Source organism: Nicotiana tabacum, chromosome 1 (assembly GCF_000715075.1).
Source record: "Nicotiana tabacum cultivar K326 chromosome 1, ASM71507v2, whole genome shotgun sequence".
NCBI classification, from domain to species: domain Eukaryota; kingdom Viridiplantae; phylum Streptophyta; class Magnoliopsida; order Solanales; family Solanaceae; genus Nicotiana; species Nicotiana tabacum.
Window position 1 is genome coordinate 59,342,815 of NC_134080.1, and position 27,774 is coordinate 59,370,588.

A 27,774-nucleotide genomic window follows, 5' to 3' on the forward strand; every position below is an offset into this window, starting at 1 on the left:
GGAAGATCACGATTCCTAGAAAAGCCACCATGAAGGCAAAGCGACGGTGAATCTGCCAGATGTCTTTGTTTTGCTTGTTAGTAAGGCCTTTCTCATGAATTTCGAACCCATCTGACTTTCCGAACCTTGAATACAAAAAGTTAAAGGAACAACATCCATTGATGACATTGCTTTTCCTGATTTGACTGCTGATGTTCAGAAGGCCGAAGAATCGAAGTACCGAAGGAGCCTTTGTGAATATCAGGCTTTGATTTCTTAGACTTCCGTCAAAACCAGCATATCCAGCTATTTCCTCTAATGTAGGAGTAAGCTCGAAGTCAGAGAAACGAAAGACATTGTGAGAAGGGTCCCAAAAAGTTACTAATGCCGCAATCAGATCATCACGGGGTTTAACCTTCATAATATCCGTGAGGTTTCCCAAATGCTTGACGACCCATCTTTGACCGTCTTCGCCTAAATCATACCACCATATTTGAAGCTGAAAGAGAAATTCTTCTGTACTCGTGGATGAGGGGCTTTGTGTGGTGCTCATTTTGTATCTGAAGTTTAATTTAATAAAGTTAAGACTCATTTTGAAAATAAAAAAAAAACTATTTTCAAAATTTTATATTTTTGAAAATTTACACTAAAAACAATCATTTTATTTATTAAATATCTTTATTTCAAGATTTAAAAAAAACAACTCATTTTATTCCTCTCTTCTCACCATGATTTCGTTTAAGCTGGTCAACAAGCATGTTCGAGGCAAATGAATGCACAAGTAGCAAGTAGGATGCATCAGGATGGTCTTTTTGTTTCGGGTTCACCTGTCCTAGACAGACCCAACCCCTGTGTTGAGTCTCCAAGGCCAAATGTATATGATGCAAATAGACGTTCCTACTAGGGATCCGGTACATGGCTGAGTTATTCTAAGTGTAAAACCTGAGGTTGATTGTTCTAAACCTGGCTTACCCAAACGGACAGTTTGAGCCGAAGCGGGGGCAACGTACCGGGAGCACGAAAGTCTGTCCGGCCTAGTTACTTGTCCCAACTCCGTCTTATTTGGTATGACTTTAACAGAAAGGTGGGTCACGCGCACGTGTACACCATAAATTCAGAAGACTCAGAAAGAAGGGGGTTTCGTAGCAGTTGTATATATTCACAATTCAAATAATATTAAAGCGGTAAAAAGCAACATTTAGCATATTAGCATATAAACAGTTGAAAATCATATAGTAAATAAAACCAATTAACACAGATATTTTAAGCTCGAATTCTTTAAACCCTGAACCAATGGTTCTGGGTTACAGTTTACACTTTTAGTCCCCAGCAGAGTCGCCAGAGCTGTCACACCTCCTTTTTACCGCGCCCGCGGGGCGCGTGGGGAAGTTTTCTCCAATTGAAGGACAGTCAAAACGGGATTTATTTAATTATTTCAGAGTCGCCACTTGGGAATTTTAAGGCGTCCCAAGTCACCAATTTTAATCCCTGAATCGAGGAGAATATGACTCTGTTTATTATTCTGCAAACCAGAAATCCTGAGTAAGGAATTCTGTTAATCCGGAAGAAGGTGTTATGCATTTCCGAATTCCGTGGTTCTAGCACGATCGCTTAACTGTTTTTATTATTGGCTTAATTATCTTGATTTTACTAAATACGTTTTTATTGCATGATTTTACTACCGCTTTTTACTTATTGTTTACAATTATATGGAGGAATTACGCGTACGTATATTCGTAGTATATACTTTTTATAATTACCAGGGATCATGCCACGCGTACGTGTACCCAATAAAATTGTCCATGTTATAGTTTTTATAAAAATATATGTTCGAAATTTAAAATAAAATCAGGAACATCATCACCCTTTTTATTTAAATAATGAACTACACACCTCGGGTTATATGAAATTATTTTAACATCCTTGGAAAAATCCTTTTCTTAAATATTCGCTCGAAATTGCGCGTACGCATAATCCGAATTTGCATTTTTTTTAAAAAAAATAATTAGGGTACGCGAACGCATCCCTAATTGCGTAAAATTTTTGTAATAATATTATGGATTTTCCACAAAATTGTTTATTATATCTACACATTTTTTATATGAAAATCCTGAGAAATTCACATTTAAGGGAGCTTTGAATTCTTTTAAAAGAATTCACAATTTATTAAATATAGACAGTCGATTATATTTTTCCGCGTATAAATTATATTCATCCAGACTATTCAAATTCAAAGTAAAGAATAGGAACATAATTAATACTATTCTTCACAAATGCGTTATATACATATACCAAAGGATGAATTGCATATGAAACTCATAAAAATGATTTATGAAGGGAAGAAGTGTTTTTGAACAATTTTTATTTATTTATTTAGTACAAATTCTATCTCTAATTGGCATTGATATAAAGTGTTGCAACTTGTGCTTGTACATCTCATCTTTTTCTCATATATTTACTTTTAATCTAACAGGCCTAATTATTTTGTTGATTCTGCTTATGGTTAAATGTAAGATATATATATATATATATAATTAATCCGATTAGATTCTCAATTTATGAGAACCCTTGTTGCTAACTTTCACACTATAACATTCCTAGGCCATTTGTTATTTTAAGAAAGAGAACAAATCTACCTAATTGACTTAATAAGTAATTTTGCATACAACATTATTCGCCCTATTTTGACGTTTGCAAACATAGCGGAGGATACTAATGCAACTTCCAACTATTGATGTTAACCATAATCATTATTACACCATATATGAATAAAATGCAACCAATCATTAACTAGCTTTGAACAAAAACTAATTAACTAACAGAATAAACTAATAGCATATTTTCCTTGATATTTCCATATTATGCTATACCTAGCTAACAATACCATAAAGTTTAAATAATGGCCAACTTTACGCCAAGTTTCCTATCTTAACCATTCAATCATAACTATACTTTAATGAAAATTTAGAAATTTAACCTTGTTACAACACTTATACAGACTGCAATAAAGGACATTTAACTTACAGTCATCCTGTCGACATATACTACTTATTTGATCAAGAAACAAAACTGAATTTTTAGCTAAAGAGCTCAAATGAATAGAAAGTAATATTACAACTCAAACTGTATTTATTGTCATGTTGAAACCCATCACAACATAAGTTTAAAAGATGTGTACCTGGCAATGAAGGAAGGAGTTAAAATTTCAGCAGTAGCAGCAGTAACAAATTCAGCAGAATAGCAGTATTTCCACAGATTTGAGCAATAATACGACCCGAGGAAACCAGATGCACAGTACAGTATTTTTTAAAGACACTTCAGATTTTAACTGAACAGTGGAATCAAATAAAGTTGAACAGATTCAACAAAAGAACAATATTTCAGATTTCAGTTTCTTTTCAGTTTCAAATTCCCATTTTTCTGATTTTCTGTTTCTGCTGCTGTATCTGTGTGTGTGTGTGTGACTGTTCTCTTTTGTTTCTTTTCTGTTTCTTTTTCCTCTTCAGATTTTCATTTTTGATTTTCTGCTTGATTTTCCACACTCAAATCTGACTTTTCACTCTCTTAAAATCTGCTAAATCAGATTTTCTTTTGAACTACTGATTTTCTCTCTTTCCTTTCTTTTCTGTCTGAAAAGGTTCCTAAATCAGATTTTTCTTCTTCTCTTCTCCTAATTCAGATTTTTTTTCTTGAACTCTCAAAAATCCCCCCCTCCAAAGTCTGTCCAGCTCCCTGTATTTATACAGGGCTGGTCCTATACTCTTTTAGTGCTGGATGGACCCTTTTCTCCTTTTAAAATCAGAAAGTTTCCATTAAAAACTGCTTTTGAATAATTTAAATCCTATTGAGTGCTATTATCCTGTTTTTCAGCAGCCCCATTATCCCTTGTTCCCCATTATTACTTAAATTATAGCCACTATCATTCCATTATAAGCACACTATCACATTACCCTACTGTTTCAATCCAAAATAAACCTGAAATACTACTGTATTTACAGCCTTTAAACTAAAGTCAGAATCTGTTACAAAACAGATTTTAAAGTCTGTTTTAACAGATATAACCATTCCTAGGATTAACCTCCTAATACAATTGTATTTAACCAACCTTTGTAAATTCGAATTCAAAACTAACATCACAACAATATTATACTGAATTCAGCCTAATAGTTCAACTGAATTTCAACATTGGACGAAAAATTAAACAAACACAGGAGCATTGTCAATATACTGACAATGCCCTGTTCAAAAAAATAATATATACACATCATACATTTTAATTTACTGCTTTGTAAACAAACATGATTTAATTGACGAGTATTAATCAGTTGACTATTTACAACATTTGTCCATAATCAGTCTAAAATAATAGAAGCAGACTATTTCAATCAACATTATCATAAATGAGAATTCATATTATAACTAATCGACGAACTTAATCGAGTCGATTACTTACATTGTAAATAATCACAACCAACAGAAATAGTTTCATATTTGATCATATAGACGGGCATGAGACAAAGATGACAGAATTAATCAAATAAAATCATGAAAAATTAACAGGCTATTAAGACAAACAACAATACTCGTAGAATACACAAAAGAAATAGAAAAATACCTCTGAATCTTCAAACTTCATACGGACTCGAACTCAACTTGGATTCGGACTTTGTTTGAAATCAAACAGACCTTAGTCGAAGTATTTTCCACTGAAAATACTTCGACTAAGGTCGATTAAACCTCAATCTTTATTTAATTTGGACAGAATCCAAAAGTCTGGTATTTCTAGGTTTTTTTTTTGAAGATTCGATTTGGGATTTAACCATTTCTGGTCAGATTCGAGGGGGACCAAATACGACACAAGGGTGAGGGTAACCTAGGGGTCATTTGGTGTCAATTTAGAACAGATCTGAGTTTGTTCTTGTTTGGTCCGAATCTTCAAAAGAAGATTCGAGAAGCTCGGAAGTGATTCGATCCAAACAAGCAACAGATCCATACCTAGGGTGGTTAGGGGAAGCTATGGTGTCGATTTGGGGTTGTTAGGTTTAGATCTGAGTTCAGCTCGAATCTTCAAATGAAGATTCGAGAACCTTCAGGAAGATTCGAGCCAAGAGGCTAACATATTCGGATAGAGGGTGTTCAGGGGGTTCTGGGGTGTTAAGGTGGTGACCGGCGGCATTGATGCCGCCGGGTTTCAAGCGAAGGGGAATAGGGGCGGCTAGGGTTAGGGGTTTGGTTTGGGAACGATGATGAACAGTGAGAGGAGGGGGGTGTTAAGTTAGGGGCCGGGGTAGGGGTTTGATCCTTAAATAGGGGTGGGGTGGATTGATCTCATCTGTTGGATCAATTAAGATGCACGGTTGAGATCAATCCACTTAACCAAACGTTGTCGTTTGGTCTAAGTTCAGGGTCAGCCTGGATCGGGTCATTGGGTCGGGTAAAGGGTTACGGGTAATGGGGTGAGATCTCCGTCGTTGGATCGATTTAATCCAACGGTCTTTGATGAAGTGCGACCAAACGCTGTCGTTTTGGCTCGTGTAAATTAGACCGGACAGGTTATTTGGATTGGGCTGTGGGGGGGGGTAATTTAATTTGGGCCTGGATTTTAATCCAGGTCCAATTTTTTATTTACAACTTATTTTATTTTATTTTATTTTATTATTTATCATTAAAAAATCCTAATAAAAATTATAAAACAATTTTAACCTTACACAAAATATTAATTACTTTATAACAACTATTTAGCACATAGTCAAAACATTAATCATACAGTAACATATTTAAAAATAGAACGAATGCATATTTTTTGTGATTTTATTTAAATTATCTTTCAAATGCATAATTAAATCCTATATGCATGCAACATGTATTTTATTTTAATTTTCATTTTATTATGACAAAGTAAACATTTACGGACATAACACAAATATTTAACACTACGCAAATTCAAGAATTACACAGTAAAAGAAATTTATTTTATTTTTTGATTTATTTTGGAGTAGTTTTCGTAAGGCAAAAATTACGTGCTCGCACCAGGGTCAAATAATATAGAGGCATCTCGATGACATACTAAGACAATACATGTGATCACTACGTCTGAAGCAATGGCCTTTGGTCTGGCAGGAAGAGCATAGAAATGGCCCTGACCTCCACCTAATCGGCATCCACCTCTCGGGTGACCCCTAGCTAACTAAGCTCCACCTCGAGCTAACTAGGCGGGTAGTGATGTAACTGGTGCTGAAGATACAGCCTGACCCCTCTGCTGCGTTGGACCTCCCTGACGACGAGAACACTGCCTCCACATATGCCCAAACTCTCCATACTCAAAACAACTCCTTGGTGCTAGTGGTAGGTACTGAAGGGAGCCCCGAGCACTGGGATAACTAGTAGAAGAACTTGCCATAGACGAGCCCTGAACCGATGGAGCACGAGACGAACTCTGAGCTGGAAGGGCACTGAGAGATGAGTGACCCTGCTGAGAACTATGAAAACTATGGCCAGATGATGCACCACGGTGAGCTAGACAAGTCGTCTGAGCATACTTGAAGGGATGGCCCCTGCCGTGTGAAACTGACCACCAAAAGGAACACCACCATAACTACCGGATCTACGAGGCCTCTTGGCCTTCCTCGCTACTCGCTCATGGTGGTGAATCGACTCTATATCTTGAGCAATGTCAACAACCTCCTCAAAAGAAGCACTATACACCCTCTTCCTAGTCATAAGAATCTGCAGCTGATATATGAGGTCATCAACAAACCTCCTGATCCTCTCCCTGTCTGTGGGAACCAACCAAATATCATGACGGGCCAACTATAAAAATATCATCTCGTACTGTGTCACAGTCATGTCATCCTGATGCAACTGCTCAAACTGCCTACGTAGCTCCTCTCTGCGTGACTGGGGCACATACTTCTCCAGGAAGGGAACGAAGAACTACTGCCACGTAAGGGGCACTGCACCAATAGGCCTACGCCTCTCATAAGCCTCCCACCAAGTGAAGACAGCTCCAGAGAAATGAAAGGTAGTGAACGAGACCTCACTAGTCTCCAGAATACCTGTTGTACGGAGAATCCTCTAACACTTATCCAAGAAACCCTGGGCATCCTCGCCCTCTGCACCGCTGAAAGTTAGAGGCTGAAGTTTACCAAACATTTCCAATCTACGCTGCTCATCATCAGGCATGAATGGAACCACATAGTCCTGAGCAGGTGCAACCGACTGGGCTGGTGGTGCCCCCGGTGTCTAAAGTCCCTAAACAACTTGCTCGGGTATGCGGGCGGCAGGAGTCTGAGTACCTCACCCGGCCTGGGAAGTGACTGTGGTAGTAGAAACAGAGACCGCCAGAGCAAGACTGGTGCACACTGTCAGAATCTGAGCTAAGGTCTCCTGAAGACCTAGAATCACGAGGGGCACAGCTGGTACCTGAGCTAGTCCCGCTAGTGCATCCACAACTGGACCTGATCCTATACTGGGGAAACTGGTGGATCTGTAGGTGCTGCCCTAGCTGTTGTACGGGCTACACCTCTGCCCCTACCACAACCTCTACCGCAACCTCGGCCTCTCGCGGCCCCAACTAATGGTACTAGTGGTTGTCCGTCTTGACCAGTAGCACGTGTCCTCACCATCTGTGAGAGAATATAATAACAAAAGTTTATTTACCAGTATCAACAGATTCGCACGATAAGAATTCAAGAATGTAAAGTTTTCCTAAGGGTTCTGCAGCCTCTCGAAGATAAGTACAGACGTCTCTGTACCGATCCGCAAGACTCTACTAAACCTGCTCCTGACTCGTGAGACCTATGTAACCTAGGCTCTGATACCAACTTGTCACAACCCAAAACACGACCCATCGTGATGGCGCCTATTGATGATACTAGGTCAGCCAACATTACCAAAATGCTTTCAACAATAATTAGAAATAATCAAAACTCTTAAAATAACTGAAATCTTTGCCATAAAACGGGGTGAACTCCAAAACATAAGTACGAAAATAAAGCCCGACATTGGGGTATTACTAGTCATGAGCATCTAACATAGCTGACCCAAAAGTAACAAGACCTAACATAGTCTGGAATCCAAAATGTAGAAAATAAGGAAAGACAAAGAAGAAAAAAGCAGGGCTGCGAATGCCGGTAGCTACCTCGTGATCTCCAATGACTAGCTACAAGTACTATCAACAACCTCCGCGTCCAACAACTCCTGGATCTGTACATGAGGTACAGGGAGTAATGTGAGTACGCCAACCCAGTAAGTAACAATAATAAATAAGGAACTGAAGATAGTGACGAGCTACACAGTTTTTGTTCATTTTCAATAATTTTAGAAAGGAAAATATTCATGCATTCCTAAGTACCAGTTATTCAAGTCAAATCAATTCATTTTAGTCAAGTTCAAGTAAAACCAGATAAGAATATCTTTCAGCAGTTTTCAAAACATAGAAATAAGGCAACCGTGTGCATCAATAATGTAATCATATACTGCCTCTCAGAAAATCATCTCTCAGTCCTCCCAATCACTCTAACCTCACAATCACTCATTCCTCCCAGTCATTCATTCCTCACAATCACTCAGCACTCAGCACTTGGCACTCGGCACACGTACTCAGTAGGAACCTGCGCTCACTGGGGTTGTGTAGACTCCAGAGGGGCTCCTTCAGCCCAAACGCTATAACAAGCGAATCATGGCATAAATCAATCAGAACTCTCGACCTCACTCAGTCATAAAAATAAAACATGTTGCGGCGTGCAACCCGATCCCATAAATATCCTCAAAATAAGGCCCTCGGCCTCACTCAGTCATCAATCTCTCCAGTCGCTCAGGCTCTCAGAAATTAGGGACATCAGCCCAAACTGCAATATCAAGAAGTATCAGATAGAATAATAGAGACTGAGATATGATATACGAATAAAAACTGTGACTAAGTATAAATAGCATTTAACAAGCAATTCAACATGTAATGGGGCCTCTACGGGACCCAACAGTGCCAAAATATAGCCTAAGCATGGTTTCTAACATGATTTACAGCAATCTTTCATAACATATAGAGAGTATAAAGCTAACAGCGTGTTGCTCAAGTTTACAGTTTCTACGGGGTGAACCAAGTAATAATCCCCTCGGTGCATGGCCACACGCCTGTCACCTAGCATGTGCATCACCTCCAAATAGTCACAAGACACAATGTCCGGGGTTTTATACCCTCAAGACCAGATTTACAACTGTTACTTACCTCAATCCGAGCAAAATCCTACTCCGCGATGCCTTTGACTCTTGAATCGGCCTCCAAATGTCTCGAATCTAGCCAAAAGTAATACAACACAATCAATATAGGCCAAAGGAACCAATTCCACAAGAAAACTACAAAATTGGGCTCAAATCCCGAAATTGGCTCAAATTCACCCCCCGGGCCCAGTTTTCGAAATCCGAAAAAAGTCACAAAACTAGAAAGTTCATTCACTCACGAGTCTACCCATACAAATTTCATCAAAGTCTGACATCATTTGGTCCCTCAAATCCCTAAATTACTCTCTCTAAAATTCCAAGCCCTAACCCCTAATTTTCACTTCAAAACTCCACTAATTAAGTGAGAAATCAACGAAAAAACACCATAGCTAATGATAATAGAGCTCAAGCAACTTAACTCAGCAACTTAACTCAGCAACTTGAATCCCCGACAAAAATCCTCTCAAAAGCTCCAAAGTCCGTGTTCAAAATGGTGGAAATGAGCAAAAATTCGCGAAGTCTTCTATTTATAGGTCCTACCCAGCAAACTCGTACCTACGGTCCAATATCCGCACCTGTGGAGCCGTTTCTGCGGTTCTCACTCCGCTCCTATGGAAACTCACTTAAACACTGACCTCGCACCTGTGTCCCAAGTCTCGCACTTACGCTCATTCCTCCACTTCTGCGGAAACAGCCAAACTCCCTTCCTTCACTTTTGCGGAGCCATCCTCGCACCTCTGGGCTTGCAGGTGCGCACACCTCTTTGCTCTTACGATTCCAGTCTATCCATCCTTACCCACATCTGCGACCTCCGACTCGCTTCTGCGGGGCCGCACTTGCGGGCTCCCCACCACAGGTGCGAAAACACCAGATTCAACAGCACTTCAGCATGCACTCTTCAACTCAATTCAAGCCGTTAACCACCCGAAATCACCCCGAGGCCCTCAAAACCTCAACCAAACCTACCAACATATCCCATAACATCATATAAACTTAGTCGAACCTTCGAATCACCCAAAACAACATCAAAACACCAAATTACACTCAGATTCAAGCCTAAGAACTTCTAAATTTCTGAATTCCACAAACGATGTCGTAACCTATCAAATCACGTCCGAATGACCTCAAATTTTGCACACATATCAGAAATGACACCACGAACCTATTCCAACTTTCGAAATTCCATTCCGACCCCGATATCAAAATTTCACCGCCGACCAAAATCGTCAAAATTCTAACTTTCGCCAATTCAAGCCTAACTCTACCACGGGCCTCTAAATCACATTCTGGATGCGCTCCCAAGTCCAAAATCACCTAACGGAGCTAACGGAACCATCAAATTCAAATATCGTATCGTTTACACATAAGTCAATATCCGATCAACTTTTCCAACTTAAACCTTCTCACAAGAGACTAAGTGTCTCAATTTACTCCAAAACCACTCTGTACCCGAACCAACTGACCCGGCAAGACATAATACAGTTAAAGAACACAAATGAAGCAAAAAAATAGGAAACGGGGCTGTAACTCACAAAACGACCGATCGGGTCGTTACGGCAATTAATTAAATGTAGGGGAAAATGAGAGAAGAAAAACAGTCTTTCTATGAAGCTAAATTTCAAGGATATTTGAATAGGTAAAGAGACTTTGCTAATGTACAAATCTCCAAATCATCTGATACTCTTAATTGCCAAAATGCATAAAGAGGACAGCTTAACTATTTAATAAAGCAAAAATGGAAGGGAAAAAAATCAAATGCATGAACCTTTTTATAGTTATCACACTTTATAAAAATAAATTATGAAATGGTTCATGCATTTAGTTATCGCACTTCCTAAAATAAATTATAAAACGGAACTTTTTGGCCATTGAATTATCCAATTCAGGATAAGGGTAATCTAAATAATTCAACAAATTCCTTAAACAAAAGCGTTTTACACAACAAAACAAAATAAAGGGAGGGGACTCGTATATCAAGCGTCTAAAGAAAAATATAATAAAGTTGTTTCACCAATATTTCTTATTTCTTAAACTTCGCGCGACAAAGGAAATAATGGATGTGTATTCTTTGCTAAGTTACAGTTCAAGAAATAAAATAAATAGTTTAAAGAATTCATTTCTCTCGTATTTTAAATGGTATTTCGTTATTGCAAATGGTCATACCACAATATAATGTTAAAGTCAGTTTAAAGTGCATGGTTAGCCACTAATGACACATGTATTTACTTTTAAGCTACTGTTTAAAATGTCTTTAGTCTTTAGCCACTGCTTTAATAAACTTTAACTGCTCAGACGAAAATACCCTTCTGCTCATGTCCTTAACTTTTGAACTTAACTTCAGGACTTCAGGACTACATGTCCTTAACTTTTGAACTTGTAACTCTAAGTTCAATACTTCAGGACTACATGTCATTAACTTTTGAACTTAACTTCAAGACTACATGTCCTTAACTTTTGAATTTGTAACTGTAAGTTCAGGACCAAGTGACCTTAACTTTTGAACTTGTAACTGTAAGTTCAGGACATATTGTCCTTAACTTTTGGGCTTCTTAGCCTAAGTTCAGGACCTATTGTCCTTAACTTTTGAGCTTGTTAGTCTAAGTTCAGGACTTCAGGACCTATTGTCCTTAACTTTTAAACTTGTAACTGTAAGTTCAGGACCTATTGTCCTTAACTTTTGAGCTTGTTAGTCTAAGTTCAGGACCAAGTGTCCTTAACTTTTGAACTTGTAATTCTAAGTTCAACACTAAGTGTCCTTAACTTTTGAACTTCGAACTCAAAGTTCAGGACCAAGTGTCCTTAACTTTTGAACTTGTAATTGTAAGTTCAGGACTTATTGTCCTTAACTTTTTAGCTTGTTAGTCTAAGTTCAGGACCAAGTGTCCTTAACTTTTGAACTTCGAACTCAAAGTTCAGGACCAAGTGTCCTTAACTTTTGAACTTGGAACTCGAAGTTCAGGACCAAGTGTCCTTAACTTTTGAACTTATAACTGTAAGTTCAGGACTTATTGTCCTTAATTTTGAGCTTGTTAGTCTAAGTTCAGGACCAAGTGTCCTTAACTTTTGAACTTCTAATTCTAAGTTCAAGACCAAGTGTCCTTAACTTTTGAAATTGGATGCACCAAACCGATTCTGTAGAATGTCATCCTCACTGACTTTTATTGCTTTCAACGTATAATGTCTTTCGTATACAATTACTAAATCTCCATCTTTAATGCATCGTTTAAAGGATAATTTATTTGCTGGATTTATCGGAAGAATCATTTGGAGTATTAGTTTCAAAGGAAAGAGTTTTCAAAGACTCGAAAATATGAAGTAGGGGAAACAGAAGGGAGGGTTTATGTGATACAGAGGAAAGTTTTGAGTTTTACAGTTTTAATGGGATAGAGCAGGAACCTCATTCAGGTTAATAGATGTTGTTGATCCAGGCCCAGGTACCATTGTATTTCCGTTTGGGAAGGAAAGGGTAACAACGTCCTTTCATATTAATTTTAATAAACTAGTGGCTATGTTTGCTCAGCATTAAAATTGCTAGACAAAAAGTAAATACCACTTTAAATAGTGGCTACCTCATACAATTTTTACCAGTTTAGTGCAGCATTCTTGAGCTAAGAGGCTGAGCCCAATTCTCCTTTAACATTTGGGATTTTTACACAAATAGTCGGTCATATTCATTGTTATTTTTTCTAGCCATATATATTGATTATATACAATTATACACATATAATACATAAATTATATATATTATACCTCTACCAACTATTTTTAGTTTAAATAATTGGATGAGCGACTATTTGGGTTAATCATGTTAACCATGAAATCACTTGAGTATAAGGATGTTCAAGGAGTTTGGATGATTTTGAGCTATTTACTCAATATGTTAAGATTTTGATTGATTTTCTAAATTTATTCTCACATCGTATCAGAGTTAAACTTTAGTGCAATCATTTTTCTAGAATTCTTAACGCTTTGGACTTATCTTTTTCAATTTAGCCTGTTTGGCCAAGTTTTTTCTTGGCTAAAAGTGTTATTTTTAAAAGTATTTTTTAAAAAAAATTAAGGTGTTTGTCCAACCTTTTAGAAGGGAAAAAAGTGCTTTTGAGTAGAAGCAGAAGCAGTTTTTAAGAAGAATAAAAAAGTAGTTTCTTCCTATAAAAAACAACAACAACTACTACCCAGTAAAATCCCACATAGTGGGGTCTGAGGAGGGTAATGTGTACGCAGATCTTACCCCTGCCCCGATAGGGGCCGAGAGGCTGTTTCCGATAGACCCTCGGCTCAGAAAGACGAAAATAAAGTAAAAAAAACAAGAGGAGAGAATTCATTAGTAACTCCAATATAAACCGTAATAGTAACATACACATAAAAACCGAAAGATGAATGACATGCAATAACAGTAACCATAATCTAAGGCCTGGGGCTAAGACAAACAACAAGAATAGTGTGGGTCCAACATAAACTGCAAGCCATCTAAGACCAACCCTAATCCAACCCTGCCTCACCCCTGAATGAAGTAAGGAAAGCTTTACTACCCCTATCCTACAACCCTAATGATTGACCTCCAGGTCTTCCTATCAAGGGCCATGTCCTCGGAAATGTGCAGTCATGCCATGTCCTACCTGATCACCTCTCCCCAATACTTCTTAGGTCTCCCTCAACCTCTTCTCTTACTCACCATAGCCAACTGCTAACACCTCCTCACCGGTGCATCGAGGCTTCTCCTCTACACGTGCCCGAACCATCTAAGCCTCGCTTCCCGCATCTTATCATCCATAGGGGCGACGCCCACCTTCTTCCAAATATCTTCATTCCTAATCTTGTCTATCCTAGTATGCCCACATATCCACCTCAACATCCGCATCTCTGCTACTTTTATCTTCTGGATATGGGAGTTCTTAACTGGCCAACACTCTGCCCCATACAACATGGCCGGTCTAACTACAACTCTATAATACTTACCTTTGAGTATTGGTGGCACTTTCTTGTCACACAAAACTCTATATGCAAGCCTCCATTTCATCCAACCTGCCCCTATGCAGTGAGTGACGTCCTCGTCGATCTCTCCGTCCCCCTGAATCATCGACCCAAGGTACTTGAAGCTTCTCTCTTGGGGATGACCTGTGGCCCAAGCCTCACATCCCCGCCTACATCCCTCGACTCAGCGCTAAACTTGCATTCCAGATACTCTGTCTTAGACCTGCTCAATTTGAAACCCTTAGACTCGAGAGTCTGTCTCCAAACCTCCAATCTCTCGTTAACACCGGCCCTCGTCTCGTCAATTAGAACTATGTCGTCATCAAATAACATACACCATGGTACCTCCCCTTGAATATGGTGTGTCAAAGCATCCATCACCAAGGCAAATAAGAACGGGCTAAGCGCTGAGCCTTGGTGTAATCCCATAACAACCGGGAAATGCTCTGAGTCGCCTCCCACCGCCCTAACCTTAGTCTTAGCTCCATCATACATATCCTTGATCGCTCATATGTAGGCTATGAGCACGCCCTTCGCCTCAAGACATCTCCAGAGCACCTCCCTAGGAACCTTATCATGCGCTTTCTTCAAGTCAATAAACACCATGTGCAGATCCTTCTTCTTATCCTTGTACTGTTCCACCAACCTCCTAATAAGTTGGATAACTTCCGTAGTGGAGCGGCCCGGCATGAACCCAAACTGATTATCGGATATAGACGTCGTCTTCCTTACCCTCACCTCCACCACCCTCTCCTAGACTTTCATGGTATGGCTAAGTAACTTGATACCCCTATAATTGTTACAACACTGGATATCACCTTTGTTCTTATACAACGGTACCACTGTACTCGACCTCCATTCCTCCGGGATCCTCTTCGTCCTAAAAATTACATTGAACAACCCAGTCAGCCATTCCAATCCTGCTCTACCCATACACTTTCAAAACTCAACCGGAATTTCATCTGGCCCGATCGCTCTACCCCTACTCATCTTACGCAACGCCCCACGGCCTCCTCCACCTTAATGTGCCTACAATACCTAAAATCTTGGGGACTCTTCGAATGCCCCAAGTCCCCTAGCTTTATATCTCGGTCCCCCTCCTCATTCAGAAGACCGTAAAAGTACGTCTGCCATCTCTGCTTAATCTGGGACTTTCCCATCAATACTCTACCATCCTCGTCTTTGATGCACCTTACTTGATCCAGATCTCGGGCCTTCCTCTCCCTCGCTTTAACCAGCCAAAACAACTTCCTTTCCCCGCCTTTCTCACCTAATTCCTCGTATAGACGGCTAAACGTTGCATTCTTAGCCTCCGTGACTGCCAGCTTTGCCTCCTTCCTAGCCACTTTGTACCTCTCTCTATTCGCATTCCTCTCCTCCTCGCTTGTGCTCCCTGCTAACTTCGTGTACGCTACCTTTTTCGCCTCCACTTTACCTTGGACTGTGTCATTCCACCACCAGTCTCCTTGGTGCCTGCCAGAAAAACCCTTCGATACACCTAGCACCTCTCTCGCCGCCTCCCTCACATAGTTCATCGTCGTCGACCACATAGTGCTCGCGTCTCCACTACTCCTCCAAGCTCCCATAGCAGATAACCTACCCTCCAACTCCCGGGCTTTATCCTTGGTTTTGAGAAAAATACACTTATAAATACTTTTTACAAGTTTGGTCAAATACTAGGTGTTGCTCAAAAGTGCTTTTCAAATCAACTAGGCAAACACAAACTAATTTTCACGAAAAATTAAAAAACACTTTTGAAAAAAACACTTCTCGCAATAAGAACATTTTACAAGCTTGGCCACATAAGCTACAGGTCCACCAAGTTGCACTAGTTTTTCTCTCTCTCAATTCAAACAAACAAGCAACTAATAAAAGAAATATTAATCACCGTTTAACCCGATCATATATTAGTACATTCATTATGCACAATATCTAAAGGGAACAAAATAAAAGAAATATACATCGTGATCACATATTAGATCAATTGTATTCTTGTTGGCATAAACGCAAATTCACTTTTTTTAGGGCAAAAGGAAGCCAATTATAAGTTAGTGGGCATTTGGACATAAGAATTGTAAAATTCCAAAATATGGTAAAAAAAAAATTAATGAAAATGGTATTTGAAATTTAGAATTGTGTTTGGACATGAATATTATTTTGGGTTGTTTTTGAAGTTTTGTGAATGATTTGAGTGAAAATTTCGAAAAATGGCTTTTTGGAGCTTTTAAAATTTTCGAAAATTTTCAAAATGCATCTTCAAGTAAAAATTAAAAATTTTATGAACAAACGCTAATTTTTGAAAAAAAGTGAATTTTTTTTGGAAAAAAGGAAAAAATTTCTTATGTCCAAACGAGCTATTATTTTCTTCTTTTAGTGACATGAATTACAACAATAACGACCCAGTAAAATTCCACTAACGGGGAAGAATTACAACATGACTTTGAGAAAGAAGTGTCTTTTTGTTGTGCGGTTATATTATTAAGATGTGAAAAGGGAATGACTATTAGTCGAGAGTGTCAGAAAAGTAATTCAAAGTTGTAGTAGGAAACCTTAATTTATTTATTTTTGTCATCAAACGAAATTAGGATTTGGTTTACTTAATTTATGTCTAAATAGGATTTGTAGTTAGAATAACTATAGGAATAAGCTTTCCTGTTTCTAGTTGAAATAGGTTTCATACTATTATAAATATGGGGTATTGATAGTTTATTTTATGTGTGGAGATTTGTGAGAATTGTAGAGAGCTTTCATAGAGAGTTATAATAAAATAGTATTTTTTCCTTCATATTGGTATCAGAGCTTCTACTATCTTGGGAGAGAATCAAGTAGCTTCCGTTGCCTGCCGGCGGTGCTAGCCAATGTGTGCCGCCCGTCTGGCCAAAAAATATGTTGGCAAAATCATAGATAATTGTCAACAGAATTAGACTATTCAAGGAAAAGTTTCAAGAGAGATTCAAAAAAAAAAAAAATTAAAGAGGTGCAAACAAATATAGTAGAAAATAAAGAAATTCTTCTCTAAAAGTTGGAGAGCTTTTAAAAAGTTGGTTGTTGATTATGTGTGTTAACCAAATTGGGTGTTGGTGACAAAGTGCATCAACGTGTATTGAAGACAGGTGCTTCAACAAAATTGGGTGTTGGTGACAAAGTCCATCAACGGTTGGTGACAAAGTGCATCACATGAGTTGGAAACAGGAGCTTCAACAAAATTAGGTGTTGGTGACAAAGTGCATCAATGGTTGGTGACAAAGTGCATCAACGGGAGTTGAAGACAGGTGTTTCAATAAAATCGGATGTTAGTGACAAAGTGCATCAACGTGAGTTGGAGACACGTGCTTCAATAAATCGAGGGATGAAGACATGTACTTTCATCAAAATTGAGAGTTGGAGAAAAGTGCTCCAACATAACTATACAACGACAAGTCAGACATATACAACTTTGAATTGCGGGAGAATGTTGAAAAACTAATTCAAAGTAGTAGTAGGAAACCTTAGTTATTTAGGATTTGGTTTATTTAATTTATATCTAAATAGAATTTGTAGTTAGAATAAATATAGGAATAAGCTTTCCTGTTTCTAGTTGAAATAGGTTTCATACTATTATAAATAGGGGCATTGATAACTTATTTTATGTGTGGAGATTTGTGAGAATTGTAGAGAGCTTTATAATAAAATATTTTTTCCTTCAGAGAGAAATTCAAGAATGTCAAAAAGACAAAACTAAAAAATATCTAGTTTCAAAAAAAAAAATATATTGGGGAGAAAAAAAGATGGAAAATGTGGATATTTGGAACTAGTGAAGGAAGTGAGAGCCAACTAAAAGAAAAGGCGATGGGAAACCAGTGGCTCAGGTCTGAGAAGACCTGTATATGCGCGCATCAAATTCCAAGTCTTTCTCTTGCATCCACAAAACCTTTTGGCTATGGGTTTTAGGCTGCACCTCAAATGGGGTTTCTCTGTCCAACCCCCTTTCTCCTCCAACTCATCAGCATGGCCTTCTTCACATTCTTGTGAGTAACTCTCAATTACTTGAATCCCCATTTAGCACTCTTCTTTCTTTTATTTGAATTGCTTGCTTTGAGTACATCAATTTATGTGCTAAAGATTGTAAATAGCCTTTTTTATTAAATCAATTTCTGCTTGCTTTGAGGCAAAAGGCCCCTAGGAAGAAGTGGAAATGTGTTGATTGTTTAATCCATTACTCAGAAGTATCTTCATGCCCATGTCTTGTTTCATAATGATCAACAACTGTGTATACTAATACTTTGGGATTTAGTGTCTTTAGTTCAGTTGATCCTGTACCTCTGTGTTTTAATCACACACATTAGCTTATTAACAAAAATGTCTGACTTGCATATTTATGATAAGATCTTAGATTAGAATAGTGGAAGATGTTTCCTCTCTGTACCCTCTCCCTTCCACGTGGGAGGTGGATCCAAGATGCTTAAATCAGTACTATTAAGTGACAACTACTGCGAACATACAACATTCACTAAGCCCGGAAAGGAAGGTTGCGATAGGCTACTAGCCAGTGTAAAACTAGCCAATTTCATGATTAATCCTCACAATTAATGTGAACATAGTGTATGTATATTAGTTGAAATTATTCAACTTTGTATATAGGTCAAGCTGAATGCAGTAGGTGGCTCGACCCACTGCCCATAAACTACATTTATCTGTGCTCCATCCACTTAATTCCAAAAGGGCGTAAGAGGGTTCTCCTTTTAATCTAATGGAATTCTGAACATGTTATCATTCTAACCAGTAAGAGATGAATTACTTAAAAAGTAATACTCATAAAGGGTATTTTGTCATGTATATGTTCTTATGCAAGTATTGCTAATCTATGTTACTCGGACTCTTCAAAAATGTTGTTGGGTGCGTGCCGGATTCTCCAAAATTTAGTGCATTTTTGGAGGATCCGACACGGGTGCGGGATCTCTTTTGGAGAGTCCGAGCAACATAGTTGCTAATACGCGTATGATATTACTAATAAAAAGAAAAGGCAACCGGACACCGGATTATTAAGAATTTAATGTCACAGATTATTTCAAACAGTTTAGGTTACTGTACAGGCCTTAGTTCAGACTGTGTTACCATAATCGAATTATACCCCAATTCTGTTAGCGTGCTGTTGCTTTATGATTCTTATCTGCTGCTTCAACGTTACTTTGTGGGAAAGCTGTTACGTGCAAGGTGCAACCAATAAAAGTTTCTTTCCTCTACTGAAATGTTCAACATAACGTATAATGAAGTTCCACTCTAGTTTCTATTCTTTTCTGATTGAATGATGAATGCTAGTGGATGCTACTGGATCCTTTGTCATTGCAATAGTGTAGTATGTGACAAACAAACCATATTATATAAATGAATCCAATTATATGGGAAACTTGAGCAATTTGGGACTGTTCCTACCAGTTCTGATGCATATTTCTTAACTTCGAGAGAATACAGAAAAAATCCTTACTTCACTTGAAATTTATTGAGAAATACTGTAGGTGCATCAGATTACCTTATGTTTTATTGTAATTGGATATAATCGAAAAAATCTTGTCTCTGGCAATATTGATCTGTAGAGATAATCAATTAAACAATTTGATCTTCTCGTCCTTTTAACATCTCATGTTCAAACCAAAAACAGTTGTCCTTATCAGCGCAAATAACTTATACGTTCCGGGAATCAACAATCCTTTCATCCTGGTTCATCGTTAATTATCAGAGATTTGTCAGATAGTACAATATGAAAACTTGTGATTCTTTTACATGCTCAAGTAATTTTGGATTTTGTTTCCGCTTGAAACGAGGAGATGCAGATACAGTCTTGAAGAAATGTAGCAATTCAATGATGTAACTTTATGAGATGTTTCTTCAATCTGGTCTGACATGCCTTTGAACTAAATAGATCCGAACTTGTCATTTAATTATATATACTTTATCTGCATCTTTGGTTGGAAAATCTAATCGTTTGTAATGGATCTAAGCCAAACCATTGGTATAATGGCTCCTTAATGATAAGCAGAGCTAGTTAGTCAAGTCACTTTTCATTGACGGAAGAACCCACACAGGGACTTTTTATTGATTACAACTCATCTTCATATACAGTCAAAGGAAAGGAGGCTTTATACGATCCAGCTCGGTCTCTCAAACCTTTTATCAACGGGGACTGTGAACCTTCACATAGTGATCCTTTCAGAGTGCGGACTTGTTTATCTGACCCCCAACTGTGGACGAGTGATATATCAGTAACTACAGAAATAAAGGTTTGTTCTTCCCTTGTTAGAACTAAAGCCTGTCTTAAGGGAGTATCTTTTTTGCCTTTAGTCTGTTTTCTAAATTGCATGCCATTGCTTACTTGTGCTCTCTCTCACCAGACACGAATCGGCAGAGGATCCCCTAGCAATATATATGGAGATATTGGCAGTGATAAGACTGGGATATCACCTGATGGGGAAAAACCATCATATTTAAGCACAACCAGAGCCCCTCATTTTAGTTTACTAATGAAAAATATTGATTTGCTGGAAAACATGTTTGCTGATTCAGAGATGTCAAGATTAGAAAACGATATTCTGGTGCAACTAGAAAAGCTTGGAGCTTTAGAATTCTTTCATAGTCGTCTCTCAAGAACACTTCATTCTACTTCTCCTGAAGTGCTTGACGTGCCAAGGGAGCTTGTTGAAGAAATTGAAAAAGATGACCTTGTTGGAAATGGAATAGATAAGGTAGTCGTACGTTCTAGAAAAAAGCAAGAGCGGAATTCAAGGAGAAACAGAGCATCCGGAATTGCTAATGACATTATTACAGTGCATCCACATACCAAAAACATCCAGGAGGATATGCAACAGCCAAAGTTTTATTCTGGGAAAAGAACACATGCTTCTAGAAATAAAAGACAGAAGATCGCTAAGAATGAGGCAGAAATGTCAAGAGGTGTTAAGGTTGTCACCAATTTTTATTAAGAGATATTGTATTACAGTTCTTACAGATTCTGAACACATCTTAATTTAATTCTTTGCTATGAAACAGCTGGTGGCCGAACTGGAAAGAATCAGGTCAATCCTTGAAGAAGAAACTGGTCGAGTAGCTAGTTTCAGTAGCTGGGCAGAAGCTGCTGGAGTTGAACAGAAGGAGTTGCAGCACCACTTGCATTTTGGTTGGTATTGCAGGGATGAGCTTCTGAAAAGCACACGGTCCTTAGTCTTGTATTTGGCAAGAAACTACAGGGGGCTTGGAGTGGCATTTGAAGACTTAATTCAGGTTAGTGAACCAAGTCTTAGCGAAATACCTTCATCAACTCTTCATTCCCATTTTAGCCATAGAGGTGGTAGCACGATTGCACCGTACTGCTTGAATTCCCAATTTTCTATTATGTTAGAAAGTAGAACTTTGGAAATTGATATGCAAGCTTACCATCTGAATCGCCTTTAAGAGCTCCACCATATGTTGGAAATCACTTTGCTCTCCTGATGCAACCCTTTTGCATCAAGTTGCTTGCACATAGTAAAGAACAAAAGCAAGATATTCACAATTAAATCAGGATAATAGAAACTCTCTTAGGCACAATCCTTATCATAGCCAGGAAAATAACCACCCCAAAAAGAAACAAAGAAGGGCACTCAAGGGTGTGGCCTAGTGGTTAATGAAGTAGGTTGAGAACCATGAGATCTCAGGTTCAAATTCCAGCGGAGGCAAAACCACTAAAGGATTTCTTCCCATTTGTCCAAGCCTTGGTGGATAGTTTTAGGTACATGTGCTAGTGGGAGGTAGCAGGTATCCTGTGGAAATAATCGAGGTGCACGCAAGCTGAACCGGACACCATGTCCACTCTTATAAAAAAAAGAACAAGGATGCTCATACTGTCGTCATACCTTTGAATGTGATTCAGCACAGAAAACCAACCCAAATTACTCAATAAGGAAAAAGTGCATCTTTTCAGGGAGAGGTCATGCTGATATAAATATATGCGATAATGTTTAAGGACCCTAACATGACAGAAAAAAGAGAGTCAGATGTGAACATTCTCCATGAATGGCCAGAAACTAGACTATGAAATAATAGTCCGTTTCTCTTTTATCAGATATGAAGGATCTCCATGAATGCTCTAAAACTATGCCATCATAGTCTGCTTCTATTTTAACAACTTCCATACAGATGTTGACCCTCGCTTTGCAATTACTAGATTGGTACTAAGACTATTTCCTTACTAAATTGTCTGATGATAGTTCTTCCAAAGTATTTTTCAAGTTTTCCCTTCATGCATATACAAAGATATATTGTTAGTATACACTACTGCAAGTATATGTCAATAGAAGGAAGTACATACCTATCGCTAGCTTAAAGTATATGATTATCTAGTAACTAGCTAGACCGGGTTAAAGAGGAAACTACTGAATGATGGATGCTATTTTTCATTTTGGAAATCATAGTAGCTGAAATATTTACTTTTTTTATCTTTTAATTGTGTTGCTACAGGCTGGGAACATGGGTGTGCTACAAGGTGCTGTAAGATTTGACGACACTAGGGGATACAAATTCTCAACTTACGTTCAGTATTGGATAAGAAAATCATTGTCAAAATTGGTGGCCCAGCATGCTAGAGGGATCCGAATTCCCGTATGTAATTTCCTTTCTGGGATATTTTACTCATCTTCTTTCAGTTTCATGTAGGTATAACAAAACTTTATCTCTTTTTCTTTTCAATGGATTCATGCAGTTCACTATATGCAAAGCAATAAATCAAATACATAAGGCTCGAAAAGCTCTCAGTAGGAGCCATGGAAAATTTCCAGGTGATAATGAAATTGCCAAGTACACGGGTCTATCTACGGCTAGGATTGCAATGGCTAGTAAATGTCTGAGAGTTGTGGGTTCAATTGATCAGAAAGTTGGACATTGCATCAGTGCAAAAGTTTTGGTAAAAATCTGATCCTCCTTTTTTCTTTTCTTCTCCTCTTTTCTTTGTTTTTCCTTTTTAACAGTTGTGTTTATACCCTTTGATTTGGAAACTTTGAAATACCTATATTTGTTTCTCGACTAGTTTTGGGATAGAGGATAGTCGTTTTTTTGTTGTAAGTTAAGACGTGATGTCAAACTGTGCCAGTTGGAATTATAATGAAGGAAATGCCTTTCTAGTTTGGTTTATGATCTATTGAGAAATACACTCATATGACGTAGTGATAAGACAGCTTGCAAAACGCGAATAAACTTATTTCTTCTCACACCATATTCTTTTTTTTTATGGTAATTCTTCTTGCATCATGTCTTCGTTTGGAAAAAGTAGAAATGTACCTTAAGCACTCTATGATAATTCATTATCTTTAACAACTAGCCTTTCCCGCTACCATTTTACTTTTTGGACATCACTCTCTTCTAGATAAGTATCTTAATTTCCATGCTAACCTTTTACCTTTTGGACATTACTATCTTCTGGAAAAGTATCTTAATGCTATTGAATCATTACGTGGCAGGAACTCACACCAGATAAATCAATTGTAAGCCCGGAGGAAACTGTCATTAGGGAAGACATAATAGACAACATGTATGCTCTTTTGGAAAGCTTGGATCCAAAAGAGCAGCAAGTAATATATTTTAGGTTTGGTCTTGAAAATCATCAGCGCAAATCCCTCGAGGAGATTGGGAGGCTTTATGGAGTAAGTAAAGAGTGGATTAGGAGAATAGAACGAAGAGCTCTCACAAAATTGAGAAGCGCGGATTGTTTCCAAGATTTAACTCATTACTCTGTATAGTTCAGACATTGCGTAGCCATAAGCATTTGTATTTACCAATTTGTAAACTTGATCGATCTCAGAGTAAATGTTTCTTGTATACTTCTTATCTGTAGAGTAGTCATATACCATCAGAACCTTGTATTGTTTACATCTTGTAAAGTTTAAGGACGTGATAAATAAATTTACTTCATTGATTGTCAGCATCAGCTATCAGATGACTAATTTCTATCTCTATAGTATGTATTTGTACCATAAATGACAAGCTGGCCAACAACCTGGCTTTTAGATGGTAACTCAGAACTTTGAATCAGAGACATTTATGCATTCAACTCAGTGATGGTTTCTATATTTAAGGTCCCAAATAGTTTTGTACAACTGGACTCTCAGCAATTTGTGATATCAGAGTAATGACACTGATTTTGATGTCAAAAGTATATACTCTTAGGATTTTACCCACGTTGCAACATAACAATGGCTCTATCTATAGAATGTTTCCATATTTCAAGATCTTGTAGTTGGATGATTCACAGTGTGTTGGTTACGGGTCCGACCAAGCTGGTCTTAGCTTTATATTTGTTTTAAGAAATTTATTGAGTATGTACAAATAATTAATTCAGAACTTAGTAACTTAAAAAAAAAACTAGAATTTCGAACCTATAAGCTTCAAATTTGGCTCCGCCCTATCTTCAAGTTCTAACACTTAAATCTTCTTCAAGTTTCTTAACAGTAACATTTTTTTGGCATGTCTCAGACTTAAAATGTATCATTAAAGTGTCTCTTATTAACAGTTTAAACTTTTAAGTATACATAATCAACATGATATTAGGACAAGCAAAGAATCTATATTCTCACTGTCACCCATTTGCAAAAAGTATATTCACATGCTTAAAAAAAAAAAAAAAAATCATACTTATACATGTAATTGCTTGTTGCACGCCCAAAGTGAAAGTTTAAAGTATCCCTTTAATTCAAACAACTTCACACTCTTTTGGGGTTTGTCACCTACACTTCTAATGCAGATTAGTATTTACTAGGACAAAATAAACAAGCAAAAGAAGTTTTAAATCTGCTAATTGGTGTTTATTGTTAAAACTATATCCTTATTACGTTCTTTCAAAAGTCATCCATTTGATAGAATGATTGCTTCTAGATTTGGTCCAGATGAAATCAAGAAGAAGGAGACAATCTTGGATTATGGCCAAACCATGCCCACTAACTTTTATGCTCTTGGGAATTGTTTGTTTCCATGGTTTTCTTTTAATTAAAAATAATCATGATTTGACGAGCATACCCTCAATTTATATTAGTAGTTTTTTCTTTAATTTTTGTTTACTTCTAAAATCACAATTTAATAACTTTAGTTATAAAAATATTTGTCTAAAATAATATTTATCTCTCTTGAATATTTCACTTAATTAATACTTCACTAATTGGAGTGAATTTGAAAGAATAATAATAAATGCACTTATTTTTTTAAAGTATGATTAGGAATATTTATTTACGATAACATATGCATTTGATAGTAGGAAAACCCACATTAAGTTTTTAAAAAATTGGAAGTTTGCTCCCCTCTCGTTCTCTAAATATGTTTCCTCCTAAGTATTCATATCTCTTAATCAATTAAAAATATTTCCAGATTACCACTTCTTTCATTTTCTTTCTTTTTTAATTTAAAGATGGATGAGCTAATATTTTCTCTAAAGTGAGGTCCCCTACAAATGGAAATTGTTTCTTTTATTTCTCTTTCGAAAATTTCATAGATAGTGCTGTATAAGATAAGGATAATCCCATTATGACACAAAGAAATTATGAAACTATTAAGTCGTAGTCACAATAATTTCAATGTACGATTTAGTACTTTGGTTTTTGTAAGGTTGTCAAAAAGGTCCATCTGATTATCACTTTACAGGATATCTTGAAAGGAAAGGCAACAAAGTTGAGCCGTAACTTGCCTTGGCTAAAGTTGATCACTTTCAAAAGGACTGAAAGTTTGATCCACTAAAAATGAGAGGCTCTAAGTGAAATTTTTAGAAGATAAGACAACAGCTATGGGTTTAAATATGCCAAGTCTTCATCTTTCCATAGAGACAGATAGGGGTGAAATTGTAAAATTGAGCCTGTCAATTCAAATTCTTTTTTCCGTGTTTAGTTAGTATTTGCATTTTGCATTAAGGTTCCGACTAATCTGATTTCACGTCACATGGGACCAATTAAAGAACAAAGCGCGTTTTACCAAAATCTTTTAATACGCAAGGTTCGAATTAGCTACCTTCGATTAAGCGTGGAGGAAATATCACAATTCTTGGTGGTCCCGTCAACCGAGGCGGATTTAGGCCCTTTTTACGGTGCAAAACTCATAGTATTTTCGCAACATAAGATATTTTATATAGATATTTCGTAAAATTAATCTAATATTATCTGTTAACACTTATGTTTCAAGAAGATTGAATGGTGTAATTTGTTGATTGCTAAATTATTTATCCCAAGATCTAGTTAATCTTGTTGGTTTAAGTATCAACTTCAAATTCAATACTTTATCAATAATTTACGATTTTGACACCAAAAGCCAAAAATCATCAACTCATCGGTGTAGAAAAATGTAAAACAAGAATAAAGATTTTTGCTGTATGACAATGGATATACTTTGAGGGGAAAAAAGAAAGTGAAAGATATTTGGACATATATATAATTAAACAAGTACCTTTCGCAAAAGAATAGACTGTATTTGATAGGTGACGAAATGTACAATATTCATATTTCATAATCCAAAATCTCAAACATTACAACTCTTAAATCACATATTTTATTCGCGAATTATTTAAAACTGTTTACCTCGAAAATACAAATAACAATTAAATTTTATTTGTGGTTTTAAAGATATGTGATTTAGTTCAATACTAATTAATAATCAAGAAGTATAACATATAAATGAAAGAAATGAGTAAATCAAACCAGTGTTGCTAGGCAGTATCGATCTCGAGCCAAAGTGATCTCGAGATGGATCAAGAACAATAAAGCAAGAATAATAAAGCTAAAGGACAATTCTGATGAACAATGAGTGAAAAAGTAAGATAGTATATTCTTTGTCAATGATTAGATGATGTTTACAAATTATTGAGGTCTCTTTTATATAATAGGGAAAACCTAAATAAGGTACATTTCTATTTACAGTAAAGAATCTTATTGGGACATCTATCTAACCGCCTAGTACGGATTCGTACAAATTTATTCTGGAATTTACGCCATGATCTTGGGGACGTGGCAGGAATCTTGCTCATTCAGTTACAAATCCTTAATGGCATTATCTCGGGGTTGAGTATACTCGGCTTCGATACCCATCGCGCACTTCGATCCTTGGGCATTGCACTCTGCCTTCGAGCTTGAGTCTAATCCATCGAGCTCGAACTCGACCGTACCTGAATTCGGGTTTAAGGCAACCCCGGAACCCGGAAAATCGAGCATACTTGATTTCGACCGTATACAAAAACTAAATTACAACGCCATCTCAAATCAAAATAAAAGTAATGCAAAAACTATTGAAGAGATTTATAGCTCAAATTTTCTTGCTTAAGGTGCAACAACTCCAAATCGAAATATATAACCATAAGAAAAGACAACAAAAGTAGGTGCACATAGATATTTTACCTTTATGCAACGTCAATTTTGGACTATTCAAACAAACAATCAATATTTTCTTATTTTATCATTTTTTATCAATCATGTTATCTTAAATCACTATATATAGCTACTTCTTTCAACTTCATATCAATGCTACATTGTCCTTTTGTTGGAACAATCAATATGACAATTTAGATTTAACATAAAGAAATTTAGAACAGAAACCCTTTCAATTTCAACACATTCTTTTCGCTGCACA

The 27,774-nt window shown here is 37.2% G+C and overlaps 2 protein-coding genes across 2 annotated transcripts; one reads left to right on the plus strand and one right to left on the minus strand.

Moving 5' to 3' along the window:
- Positions 1-14,998: 14,998 nt before the first annotated feature.
- On the minus strand, positions 14,999-15,707 carry LOC142162763 (uncharacterized). The gene is made up of 2 exons (XM_075219479.1): positions 15,168-15,707; positions 14,999-15,052 (listed from the first exon to the last, which is right to left on the minus strand). Exons 1-2 carry the CDS (start codon positions 15,705-15,707, stop codon positions 14,999-15,001), a joined length of 594 nt encoding a protein of 197 aa, XP_075075580.1.
- A 2,239-nt stretch (positions 15,708-17,946) lies between these two features.
- LOC107803694 (RNA polymerase sigma factor sigC) lies at positions 17,947-24,097 on the plus strand. The gene is made up of 7 exons (XM_016627464.2): positions 17,947-18,179; positions 20,272-20,429; positions 20,541-21,107; positions 21,196-21,426; positions 22,642-22,782; positions 22,883-23,083; positions 23,637-24,097. Exons 1-7 carry the CDS (start codon positions 18,092-18,094, stop codon positions 23,913-23,915), a joined length of 1,665 nt encoding a protein of 554 aa, XP_016482950.1. The 5' UTR covers positions 17,947-18,091; the 3' UTR covers positions 23,916-24,097.
- Positions 24,098-27,774: the final 3,677 nt, after the last annotated feature.